The following is a 13,542-nucleotide window of genomic DNA, read 5'->3' as shown; positions in this document are numbered from 1 at the left end:
CAGTTTCTGTTTAAATAGTGCCTGATGTTATGAGTGGACTGGAGCGTTGTATCTCTGGTGACATGGAGTCACCTAGTTACCGTACTAATCGGACCTCTTATGAGAAGTTCAGGTGACCATTGGAAAATTGAGACCTATGCCTGCTCATCACCAAAATGTATTAACCATTCCTTAACTGCAAATCTCTCCCCACAAGAACTAGGTAGTTTGTGGTGTTTTGATGCTTTTCAAGGGACCCTACAATATGTTTGCAATAATCTTGGTCTCTTGTTGTGTGTAGAAGAGAGCCCAAGCTTGAGCAGGTAGCTTAAACATCGGCTCTTGAGTCATGATACTTTTTCTTTCTTCAGGCAACTCACTCAGTAAAGATGCCAAAGAAGAAAGGAGCACAGAGCCTGAAGTCTGTCTGCCTGCACAGCATTGCTCAGAATATGCAGAGCCTGTGGGTGAAAGATTATGCTGACAACTACATTGATGAGTACCATTTCCGCTACATCATGGGCCCATTTAATGAACTTGGTGAGAACCATAAGAATGGGCTTCTTGTAAACTCCTCTTAAAGATTGTTTTTACAGAATGATTTGGTGCAGTGTGTATATAGCGCAAACCTACCTGAGAAAAGTGGGGCACTGTGGATTGAGACATCGGAGTTCAAGAAGTGGGAAGGAGTATGATTCAAGAATGTACGTAGCAGGGGGAGCCACAAAAAATCCTAAATTTCCATGTGGATGAGGGTGCTGGTGGATCTTATAGGTTGGTCGCTGGTCAGACAGGTGGGTCTTCAGATCTTTTCTGCAACCGCCAAGTGATGGGACAACTTGATGTTTTGGGGATGCTGTTCTGGATACTTGGACAGAATATGATTTTCTGTCAGAGCACTGCCTTGTCAGGAATGTTAACATTAAAATATGTAGATTGTTAGCCCCTGCCCTTTAGGCGCATCTTTGTCACTGCCCCCACCAAATCACAGAGCAAGCCCTCACTCAGGTGTATTCGTAGGCTGCTCAGACCAGTGACTCCTTCGGGCCCACACACCTGTAGTTGTGAGGCCAGTGGTGCACAGTCTGCCCAGAAGTGGGTCCTTTGTTGTGCTGGATGAGATGTTTCTTGTTTGGGGGATGGGGAGCTGGAGAGGTGGTGCAGCCTCTGACGTGTACGTGTAGCACCAGGAGATCTAGTTTGTACGCAACAGTTCATTGGTCCTTCTTTTCTCTCCTGCAGCCGGTGCCCTGGTTCAGGAGCTCCTGGTGCTTCTGGGAGAGAGTCGTCGGCTGACCAGAGCCAGCCTTCACCTCCTGCTCCTTCCACACCTGACCAACCTCAGCCTGAGGTCCGGCTCGGGTTTGGTCAGCAACGCCATTACCCAGCTGGTCACGGTACGCTGCAAGGTGAGCAGACTGTATCTCTACTGGTTTATTCTTCACTGGAGGTTAAGGCATGGGTCTCTGTGTTGTATGTGATTGATGGATCAAAGTGCTGATATCTTGTGATGTCCATACATAACCCCCTCTGACTGTCACCTGCCTGACAGCTGACAGAGTTCACTTCTCACCCAGCTACCCAGCATTCTGCACCCTGCAGCATCACCTAAGCAGGTAGAGCATGAGAACACAACACACAGGAAGTGCACACCTACTCCAGGTACCAACCAGAACCTCAAATAACATACTTGAGCAGCCCTGGGAAGTCTCTCTCTTCTGATAGATAAACATTATCTCACCCATCACTGTAAAAAAGATCTCTTCTTGCTGCTCTACTACAGGACATAGAAGAGCGGGCAGTGAAAGAGGAGGCACAAATCCACTAGAAGGAGAAACATAGTGAGGGTGTGTCATGTTTAGCACCCACACAGAGGTGCTGCTTGCTTATCAGATTTGCAGGTATCAATGAGAGATTCAAGTGGCTAAGTCCCCCTTGATAAACAGTGCTCCAGCTTCAGATCCTGATGTTTTGTAGCTTCCTTCTTTAGGTTGTCTTCAGGTCAACGGATATTATGAATGATTTTGTCCTCAGAGGTATATTCAATAAATAATGGTGGAAAAAATTGGATTAGTCTTAACTGTGGAAATTTAATTACACACCAATGGTTAATGCAAGCACACTGGTGGCCACTAAATTGTGCTGCGGGATCAGGTTACTTTTGTCTTGGTGTTATGGTGTTAAAGTGCATTGAGATGATCAAGGCATAGGATTTAGATCCCTCTAGATTTCTTTCCCATTTCCTCTCTGCTGCTTCCAGTCTGCGTGCACGCATGGGTGCAAGGACTGCACGAGATTAATGGATGGAAGGGCAACAAAACCTGATGCTGTGACCTCAGTGGTGCTAAATAGCTCCCCCTTCTCCATCCTGTTTGTGATCGGGCACATTATACAACGCAAAATTCCACCCCAAGTCAGCGTCTAATGGTGAAGACTCATTCATGCATTTTTCTACATCGCTGTGTGTGGTGTCTAAGAGAGTAGCCCAAAGTTTGAAGGATATAGCCGAACGTGCTCTGCGAAAGGATATCACGCTGCACACCACAAATAAGGCCCAAAAGGTCTGGAACATGCACAAGATTACCTCTGCTCCTGCTCTGGGATGACTTGTCGAAGCAGTTCAGGCTGAACTTCACTTATGGCACAGCTGAGACATATTTGTATATACTTGGCTAACTTTTATTATGTCACCTGTGTGCTAAAGCAATGTATAGCAACTTAGGGTATTTACTAGTGATTGAGGATGACTCAAATATTTAATTATTACTTGTTATTCCTCTATCAGTAGATTCTCAGCAGAAGACTGCTACAAGACAGCATTCTTTGTACTCTAGAGATCCTCTCTGGGCCAAGAGCAAGGCGCACATTTCTACTCTCTTATCAGGGTAAGACAAATAGTTGAAAAAAAATAACTAATCATGCTGGCAGATATACTATTAGTGGTCTAAACAGGTTTCTTTCAATGGTAATTCATGTAAAATCATAGCTCCTCCCCAGCATCTTAAGATATCATTTAATTAACATTCCTCTTGCCTTGACAGTCCTTAGTCTTTCAAATACAGTTATTCATTCCTTAAGAAGCTCATGCAGTAGATACTCATTGGATGACTAGATTGAAAAGCATGTAATACAATCCAAGTGGCTATTGGACACTTCAGTGATACGTTGGTGCAGTGGAAAAACTTTATTTTCAAGGATATCTGGTATGATTTAAAATATCATTGTCCACGCTTGCAATCGGATACAACGGATCGAAAAATATACTGTTACTCCGTCAGTTTAGAGAATGCAAGATTATGCCAATCATAAAATTGAACACACTGAAATAGCATAATTTTCTAATGTGTATTAAAGAAATAGTAAAAAAACAAATGTCTATGTAAGGTAGATTGAAATGAAACAAGGAATCCCGGAGGAATAGAAACCTGTATTAGAACCAGCATTTCACGTTATTCCTAAAGCACATACCATTTAGTCATATTTATCAGTTGATAATGAATCTATAATCTTAACAGTTCATAGGTTTGTAGAAAAACATATACATCTTTACCATAATTATGCTATCATTGATAGTTAATAGAAATAGATATATAAATGTTTGCAGTTCTCCCTTTGTATTGGACCATTCTGAACACTGTTCATTTTGAAGATCCAAAATGCTTTTTCTTCCCTAACTTTTCCTTTGCGTCTCCTCCTCTCCTCATGCTTTTGATATGTTTAATGTTGATGAATCTGACATCCTTGAGATCAACCATGGGGATTTGGTTGGGATGGTGGACTGCTAAGAGATATTTAGCATCTCTGTCCCCAAAGCTCCAACATGCTCCTTTCATCTTTCCTTGAGGAATCTAGTGGGTGACAGCACATGATGTTTTTTGATAGTGTAGGTGATGAGGTATACTCAGTGAGTTGTTTTGCAGTTTATGAAAACCCTCACCTTGTACCTGTAGCAAGGTCATGGTCTACCAGAAGTACTCGCCAGTGTCTATTAAAAATTTCAAAGATCCAGTTGCTTTCTGCACAGTTGTATGCCTAGCAGGCTGCACCACCTTGCTTTGGTACCCATGTCCCCTAGCTCATAGTATTTTAAGGTTGAGCCTACCAGACAGCTCACGTAGTCTGGCTGCAAAAGACCTATTGTGAACATACAATGGGCTTACAGCCCGCCCACTGCTCACCATTCGTTAGCTTTATTGTCACTCATCTTGTTTGCCCTCTCCTCACCACCCTTTTGATTGTCTGACTTGTATCCTTCCATTGCTCACAATTAGAGAACTATTTTTTTTATTTTCCATTCGGAACCCCATGGGAATGTATGTGTTTTCTAGCTTCCTCCCACATGTTTGCTTCATTCCCTCGCCCAGTGCTGTGTTTTTTTTTTTTTTATCTCCTCCACTCAACGTATTGCATGAAAAAACAGGCTTTGGTACACAAATGCTTTTATGCGCTGGAGGAAGGGTCAACTACTTCACTCACTTGGCTGGCGTCCGTGGTGTACTTAGTATTACACTTCTCCTGGAGGCTCATAAATTACTTCCCCGGGCTGCTACAGGAATACAAAATGGCTGACTCCTACGGAAAGTGAATTAGGCCTTTGAAAGTGTATCCAATTTGGCACTCCCTTATTTTTTTTAATTCTGTTGAGTTTCCAGAGTGAAACATATTTTAAAAACAAACCATGCCATTTACAAAGATTGACAATATTGAATTCGATGTACAGTTTTGAGATACCTTAAGAAATCCAGTCCCTAGTATTTCCTTTTATTCCTGGCACTCACATTGTAAAGATGAGACCTATTGGCTTTGCCAAACCTTACTTAATTCTCCTTTCAGAGCACCACTTTGCCATATTGGCAGTACAGACTCTTTTGTTATGCTTTTATTTTCTGCTTGGAAGCCACACAAATTATGAAACATATTTTAGTTGCACACTTAGTTATCCCAAACATCTATTAAGCTGCAACTTTATTTTATAAAATGCTGGTTGCCATAATTACAAAATGTCATATTTATTAATGAAATTTATTTGATTTGTGCCTACAATTCTGGATTGCCAATTACATATTATTGCAAATTATTAATTCTTTCCTTTGACCCTAGAACAGAAATCAGCTGCCCTTTGGCTAGGTTCACTCTACACAAATAGAACATATATACATACGTTCAGCGGTGGGGAGAACAGTGTGAACACAAAGCGCAGTCCTGGTTATCTATGTATTATGACAAGCCACAGTGTGTTGAATAAAACCTGCGATCAGCGCATACCGGATGAGTTCCACCGCTCACTTTCAGATCTGTGTTCTGTCCATTTCATCGGCACAGGTGGGTGGACCCCAAAAGGGCCTGATTTAGAGTTTGGAAGAGAGGTTACTCTGTCACACGCATGACGGACATCCCGCCTGCCGTATTACGATCTCCATAGGCTATAATGGAACTGTAATATGGTGGACGGGATATCGGTCACGTTTGTGATGGAGTAACCCCTCCGCCAAACTCTAAATCAGGCTCAGAGCCTTTTGGTGGGTTGAACTTTCAGCCCTCAGCAGGTTCAGGCTACTTTGGTCACAGATCCTTCCTCGCTGAGGTGCCCGTCTAAGTGAAACTGCAGCTGGGGCTTTAGCCGGCATTTCTTCTATTTATCTCAGGTGCACCATTAAGAATCCACACCACTGCCCCTTATCATCTCAAAAGGCAGGGTGATGTGCGGTCATAGGTGATATATTGGAAAGTGTTTCAGATGTGGAAGTAGTCGCCGCGACAGGGAGTTTTGTCAGTACTAACCCATCTTGTTGGCTCCATCGGTGTGAGAGCGGAGGCTGTCTGTGGTCTCTCGCTGGAGGGCCACGTCAAGGGAGTGGGTGAGCTGGGCGGGGGTTCCTGAGGATTCCTGACTGAAGAGGGCATGCTTAGAAGGGCGATCCTGTGGCGGGGGTAGACCCTAAGCTGGGAGATCTTGCGTGTATGTTTCCCAACCAGCAGCGATGGGGACTCAGCACAGTCCTCATGCCTATTCCCGCTTAAGTGCCACAGTTTTGGCCTTTCCCCATTTCAACAGCGCTGCACACCAGAAGTGTAGGCCTGGGAGGGTGTGGGCTTTCCAATGCATGGCAATGGTTCTACAGGCTATCAGCAATGCAAGATCAATGAAACGATTGGACCAAAACATATGAGCCATGTGAGCGGTGAGGCCCTGGCATCGGGGACATCCTGAAGAGGAACCAAGCACTTTATGTAGGGATTCTGGTGTGAGGTAGGCCCTGTGAATATGTTGTGCTGAATGTACTGAAATTTCGTATTTTGTGATATCTTCCTGGGATATATTAGCTCTCTGTCCCACTCCTTATTCGTGATTTCCCTGCTAAAATCTTGCTCCCAACTCCTACGAGTTGATAGTAGGGGTCACGGACCGTGTGCTCCAGTGCTTTGGTAAACCAAGTGACCAGGTGACGATATCTGCCTAAAATGTGGAGTGTTTGTACCACAGGGTGATGTTCAGGTTCCGTGTCCATGATTTGAGATAGATCAGTTAATACTGCTAGGTGTCTGCTGCAGGAGGCTGGCCTGGCTTATAGTGGGTACCAAGGGTACTTACACCTTGCACCAGGTCCAGTTATCCCTTATTAGTGTAGAGGGGTGTCTAGCAGCTTAGGCTGATAGAGGTAGCTATAGCAGAGCAGCTTAGGCTGGACTAGGAGACATGCAAAGCTCCTACTACACCACTTATATCATATATGTACTATATCATAAGAAACACAATACTCAGAGTTACTAAAAATAAAGGTACTTTATTTTAGTGACAATTTGCCAAAAATATCTCAGAGGATATACTCCCTTAGGAGGTAAGTAAAATACACAAAATATACACAACAGACCAAATAAGGTAACTAAAACACTCATAAAGTAGTGCAAACACTGTAGAATACAATAGGATGCAATAGGCCTAGAGGCAACATAAACCATATACTAAGAAAGTGGAATGCGAACCACTTAGGGACCCCTGGCTTAGTGTAGTGTGTAGAACAGTTGATGGGAGTGTAAGAAAACACTAAGGGTGTCCAAGATACCCCACCCAAATGGGGGTAACATGCCTGGCAAGATGGTACTTTCCTACATCTACCATGTTCTAGAAAGTGCTGGCAGGTTTGTCCCAGTCTGTTAGCAGTTGATCGAACAGTATAAGCGCTGTTTCATGAATTAGGGCTCCCAGAGTTCCAATCCCTGCTGTTTCCCAGTGTTGAAGGCCTGCCCCCCGCTCGTTGTATGAAATGGATTGATGGCAGCTAGTCTAATTTCAGGGAAATATTGTGAGGCGGGGGCATAAGTGTGAAACCTGGCCTATAGCTGTCATATGCAACTGTCAACAAAGTACTGGGGTGGTGCAGCTAGGGGGAGAAATGTTTCCTGAACCACTTGTTGCACGCGGCTAATCGAGGGTTGTCCTAATTCTTTGGGTAAGCGACCCCCTAGGCAGCAGATGGGCCTCTGGACTTGGGCGGGCAGGTAGTTGTGTTTGAAAATTGGGGCCCCAAGGCCCCCCTTTTCGACCGGTAGTTGCTGTTTTTGCAGTGTTGCTCAGCGAAGAAAATTTCAAATTCATGTAAAAAAGTCTTGTTCACATTGAAGCACCCAAATAATAGCTAAATTCAACGTATAGCTTTTCTGTTATTTTCTGTTCTCTATTGTAAAATCTACTGTCACATATTTTTCTGCTTTCTTTTATGGAATAAGTAGTTTTCTATTTAAAAGTTAAAAATGTATGTGTAGTATTCAGACACAACTTATTAAATTATATGCAATAAATCAATAACTTTTTGTAAACTGTAACTTACAGTGTCATGTCAGGCTTCTGAAGACATTATAAATACTCAGCCTTTGCTCTCATGATATACAGTGTCACTTTACTTGCTTGGAATTGTTTATCAAGCTTTTATTTATTCTATACAAGATCATTCCTAACATATCTTCTTGTAATTGCCTTTATGCTGTCCACCCTGCCTAAAATGTTTCCTTTCCTGCGCCCGGCTGTTTAAGAATGTTCTCAATGTTTCTTTGATGCTTTCTGTTTCCCTACAGAATTTATCATCTTTAGATCTGCATGGCTGCAACCGAGTGCCATCATCTGCTCTGGTGGACCTGCTGGAAGGCTTGCCCCGTCTGACCAAGTTGGTCCTTTCCGACACTCAGTCTAACACGCAGGTTCTCTCAGCAGTCTGCTCCACCTGCAAGATGCTGAGGGAGCTGGACATCTCACACTGCAAGAAGATTGTGAGTTCGTCACTGCTTCACCTGGTGTATGATCAGACCCAGCAGTCCTTTGGCTGCTCTAAACTTCGCGTACTGATCGCAGCGGGGATAGAGCCAAGGTCCAAAACCGAGGCATTCATCCAGGCTGTTGCATTTGTGTTGCTTGCTCTTCCTTGCTTGGAGTACCTGGACAACAGCTGTGTCATGGAGGCCCTCTACCTCATCCATAAGCAGCAGTTTGAGGAGTTGAAGAGTGTGGATGGATTCCCTTCGCTATCGGAGGTTGCAGAAATGAGGAGGAATCTCCATGCTGATAATGGTGGATCTCACGCTGCCCTCTCTTTGAAGCGGGTCAACGAGGTGGAAGAACACACATTGGACATCTTTTCTTCTCTGTGCCAAAGAGTGGCAGAAGTAGTTATCTCTCTGAGTGACCATCCTGTCTCAGGGTGGAGCAGCATCTCCTGGAGTCACCTGACCCACCTCACAGTCCAGTGCACCGGACACAGTGGGAGGCCACTCAGCCAAATGCTGCCAGTTTTGGATGGCCTGGGGGTACGGCTACAACTGCTCTCGCTCAACGGCTTCATGTACGATGATGAATTCGCTTTGTGTGCCATCCTGAACCTGTGCCCCAATCTACGAGTCTTCCAGGGACACCTTAGTCCTCCCACTGACAATTCACGTGTTGCTCAGCACGTACTTGCAGAAGACCCAGATGCTGAACCAATAATCTATGACCTTAAACTGATCCAGAAAGACTTCCATCACCTGAGATTGCTCAGTGTGCTGATGTCTGACTGTCCTGGCCCCTTACCCCTACAGCATGCTGTTGTGCTTGGAGCAACACTTTCTTGTCTGCTTATGAAGTCAACAAAACTGGAAAACATCTCCCTTCTCTCAATGCCCTTTTCATTAGACAGAATTTTTCAGTATGTGCTGGAGCCACAAACTACAGCTTTAATGCGAATGAGAGAGCTCTCTCTGTGTCAGAGTCGCGTGTCCAGCAGTACAGTCCGTCTTCTAATGGATGCCACAAACCAGCTGAGCTCCTTAAATCTGTCCCTGTGCCCAGATATCCACCGCAAGGACTATGACCAATTCTTGAAAACTGTCCAAAAAAGAGGGTTTGACCTGGACATCTCTTGGCAGTAGGGTGCGCAATGTCACATTCAACAGTGTGGATTTCCATATTGGGGATGCCTGCAAAGTGTGCAGCAGGCAACGTAAAATACCACCATTATCCACGCATGAAACCCAGAGTGTTTGGAAAGTGGAGTTGCAGAACTCGGGTTGAATCTTGGGAGGTTTTTCATCAGGGGCATCTCCTCAAGGAAAGGGGACACTAAAATTTGTGAGCGAGTGAAATGCAGTTCAGGAAGTGGGGGTGCAAACCAGCGAGTGCAGAGTGCAAGGCATCGCCAGGCGCTATGATTCTTAGCGAGACCATACTAACATCCAATGACAGACTGGCAGCACTTGGCTGTTACTACTGCTACTAAATATAAAGATCACTAGTGCTATCAGCGTACAGGTTAGGTTTGTAAATACACGACACAGGTACAAAAGTAAGCAAGCTTCATTTGAGGAGAGCGGCTACAACGCAGAGCTCCCTCACCAGCCAGCAGATAGATAACTAAGTCAAAGATACAAAGAATACAAAGGTAGAGTACACCAGTCCCAACATCCTCAACCTAGCGTGAGGGAATGTCAGCTCAGGCTACCATAGTTATCACAAGCACAAACCACACCACCCTGAAGGGAATGTTGAAGCATGCTTATGGGTTGGATTGGGATTTCTGGGTAATTACCCATCACTTTTATGTGGTCCTCAGTGTGATGCCCTAAGTGTGATGGGTGAGTCCAGGCAGGGGTCTAATGCTAATTCTGCTACGGGAATCAGGCTGTACCTCACTGAAGAGCCCCAGCTAGCCTGAAACCGGTCTTGGGTTGCTTGTGTTCTGGTTCGGAAAGCACTTGGCTTGGCAGCTCGGGCTGGACTTTTTCTATTGGAGCAGCACCAAGGCTGATCTGAAGATGGTTGGGTCTAGACCGAGGTGGTACGGGGTGCAAATAATGATGGATTGGGATGCACCCCTGATTAATCACCAGTGGCTAAGATTAATTAAAGCATTCCATCCATCAGTTTTTTTTGTACTTTACAATGTTCTTCTCAGTCATTGAAAGAGTAGAGTGCATTGTTAATAGAGTACTGTTCCACATCTAGGTTTCTGAGACAATCTACCAAGCAAAGAAGTGAAAGTTAGAGGTATCAGTGAATCCAATAACTCAATGTTAAAACAAATTTAGTGGTAGGCTTTGCTGAGTGTCAGTCCCTCCAATCGGTTAATACACAGTATTCGTCTTCACCCCTTGAGTGTCACAATTCATAAAGACTAAAATACAGGAAATATTATCCACAGCGTTTCCCTCTTAGAGCAAAAGGCACAAGTTCGCACAGCGTGGACTCTCCTGCAGGAATACATATATTACTAAAAGGTGCCTTCACAGCCGATGTTTTTAAAACATGTCTATGTTGCCGGACCGAGAGATGTATATCCTTGCATTAGAAAATATTTGAAACATTCTTGGACACGTTAAAATATATTTTTATTTGATATAATACGTGCATTGAAGTGGGCATGGTCTATGTACATACACAGAGTGTAGTTTCATATATGTGTATTTATAGTGTGTGATGAGAGACCAGTATCCTGTCTAGTTCTTCTAATCCATGGTCAGAAGTTAAATACCTGTTGTGGTGTGGAATCTTATCCATCACCCCAGCAAGACAAGGTAGCAATACACATCAAAGCAAATACTCAAACAGTTACTCCTGTTTCTCTTAGCAATGAACAAGCATTAAGTTGATGCAAAACGTATGTCGGCTGGGAGAAAAATTTGGTAACTCAATAGGTACGGAATGGAGCCATGGATAAGCGTTTTTTAGCAATGCTACGTCATATCAGAAGGATCACGTCTGATAGTTTATTGAAAATTAATTAGAAATTAGGATTATTTCCATTTCTTCAAATGAACATGATTATGTGAAAGTGTGAATTAGTGATTTATAAAGCCAGAGAAAGAAAGGGAATCAGAGATTCATAAAGCCAGATGGGAAAGTCTGAATTAGAGATTTCATCATACACAAGCTTTATAAGGTCATAAAACCATCAAAGCATACAACCATAATACTCCATATGATTACACAATTAAATAAGCTAAAAACAATTTAAAAAAGGACATCATACAGTTCTATCAGTAAAAATGTATTGCTTCTCCAATTCCTTACCCTAAAACACAGATAATTACCACCAATAATCAATCAGATTTATATTAGAGATTTATAAAGCCTGACAAAGAAATTGAGTAAAATTGATATGAGTAAGGCCGCAGTCAGAGTAAGGGTGTTATATGAGAACTGACGAGCCATGCACAGCCTGCCATCTATATTTTAAAATGTTCAGACGGTCTCTCTGGTGTTATTCACATATCTAAGGCTATTAAAATTTGTCATTTTTGGATTAGTCGTATGCTTGGAGCAAATTGTTCAAACTGTCCATGATGAGCAAAGGAGCCCTTTTTTAATGAAATACAACTGTTTTACACCAGTGCCACATTATGGATGTTGGAGCGCGATATGTGTTTGTGCATGCCTACATTGTTTTTCTTTTTCCTCTGTGGGGAAAATATTTTCCGAAGGAGAAACCTTGTCCCATTAACACCCAGTAGACACCAAGGAGTGGTGGATATTCCCTGACTTAATGGACTGCTGTCTCTATATAAGAGGTTGTTAGGCGATCAGTATTTCTCCAAGGAGATTGCAGAAGAGTTTCAGTGTCTCAGGATGAATTTCTTTGCTAGCTTAGTATCTCTGAGACCACAACTACAGATGTTCAGTGTCTCACAATGAATTTCTTTGCTAGCTTAGTGCCTCTGAGACCACAACTACAGGTTCTCAGTGTCACAGGATGAATTTCTGTGCTAGCTTAGTACCTCTGAGGCCACAACTACAGTTGTTCAGTGTCTCAGGATGAATTTAGTTGCTAGCTTAGTGCCTCTGAGGCCACAACTACAGATGTTCAGTGTCTCAGGATGAATTTCTTTGCCAGCTTAGTGCCTCTGAGACCACAACTACAGGTTTTCAGTGTCTCAGGATGAATTTCTTTGCTAGCTTAGTACCTCTCAGGCCACAACTACAGATGTTCAGTGTCTCAGGATGAATTTCTTTGCTAGCTTGTTACCTTTGAGGTCGCAACTAAGCTCCCAAATATGTTGTTGTCTCTGAGGACAAATGTACAGGATAACTTGCTAATGTTCTGTACAAAAGGTACAGAAATTGAAGGACCGCTGTAGATGTGCCGACATGCCCTGGCACTCTAGGTGACTGGTTTGGTCATGCGAGAAGGAGTAAAGGCGTGAACGCAGCGCATTAGCAGGTTTGGAAAACCTAAAACTTATGGATAGTTGCAGATGATGAGCTTTAAATATGTGCCATGCCCATGCCTGCCCTGAGTTTCACCAAGCAAGCAAAGTGAGTAACACCGCCATCTTCAAGTTGGTTTCCAATATTCCGTTCCTGATTTAATTTTTAAATAAGCATTGATAAAACTGATAGGCCTCGACTTTGGCACCAATAACCTTTGCCAATGTCCTTTGGTGATGTTGAACAAAATTGGCAAAACATTTTTTTTGCTGATGACCCAAATGGAAGAAAAAAAAAGGAAAAATGACTTGTCTGCCAGGGCCGCCTACATTATTTGGAAGCACGTGAGCACGTATGATTAGATGTGCATGCCCCACCATGCTTTTGCATGCCTACAAAATGATGTGGCCACATTTTGTTTTATTTTTCAAGTTTCTGAAATTGGTAGGTAAATTAAAAAAAATCCAAAACTAAGACGTGGAAAGGTGCCTTTTTAAAAATAAATAAATTAATAAGTAAAGGGTGGTGCAGCAATTTTCTGCCTGACCCTCAAAAAACATAAATAGTCAAAGAAATGTAAAGAAAGACTACATGGGTAGGGAGAGGGGGGGATAGGGTGATGGAGGAGCCAGCAGGAGAGACCTAAAATGAGGATTTAATTGTAAATTATACATAAGTTTGCTAAAAAACCTACGTTTTGCAGTGGAAATTATGAAATATGTTTCCCTAGGTCCCAAGCAACCCTGACTCTCCCAGGGGTGTTAGAGGTTCCTGACTCCAAATGAAATGTGCATAAGAAACAAACCACAGGAGCGGCCCTGTAGCCGTTTCTGGAACTGGGGCCATGTGTGTGCGCAGCAAAGAGGATTACTTTGGGAAATTGATTTTGGTGA

The 13,542-nt window shown here is 43.2% G+C and overlaps 1 protein-coding gene across 1 annotated transcript in view; it reads left to right on the top strand.

Annotated features, from left to right (window-relative positions):
- Positions 1-11,750, top strand: part of LOC138256231 (uncharacterized) — a 54,179-nt gene extending 42,429 nt beyond the window's left edge. Inside the window, exons 2-4 of the mRNA XM_069205859.1 lie at positions 351-519; positions 1,222-1,388; positions 8,053-11,750. Coding sequence (XP_069061960.1) covers positions 369-519; positions 1,222-1,388; positions 8,053-9,378 — 1,644 coding nt within the window. The 5' untranslated portion in view covers positions 351-368 and the 3' untranslated portion in view covers positions 9,379-11,750. The remainder of the gene's footprint in view (positions 1-350; positions 520-1,221; positions 1,389-8,052) is intronic.
- Positions 11,751-13,542: the final 1,792 nt, after the last annotated feature.

The sequence above is a fragment of the Pleurodeles waltl genome, chromosome 1_1 (assembly GCF_031143425.1).
Source record: "Pleurodeles waltl isolate 20211129_DDA chromosome 1_1, aPleWal1.hap1.20221129, whole genome shotgun sequence".
NCBI classification, from domain to species: domain Eukaryota; kingdom Metazoa; phylum Chordata; class Amphibia; order Caudata; family Salamandridae; genus Pleurodeles; species Pleurodeles waltl.
The sequence above is the reverse complement of the archived record's forward strand: the minus strand, read 5'-3'. Positions and strand labels throughout refer to the sequence as shown.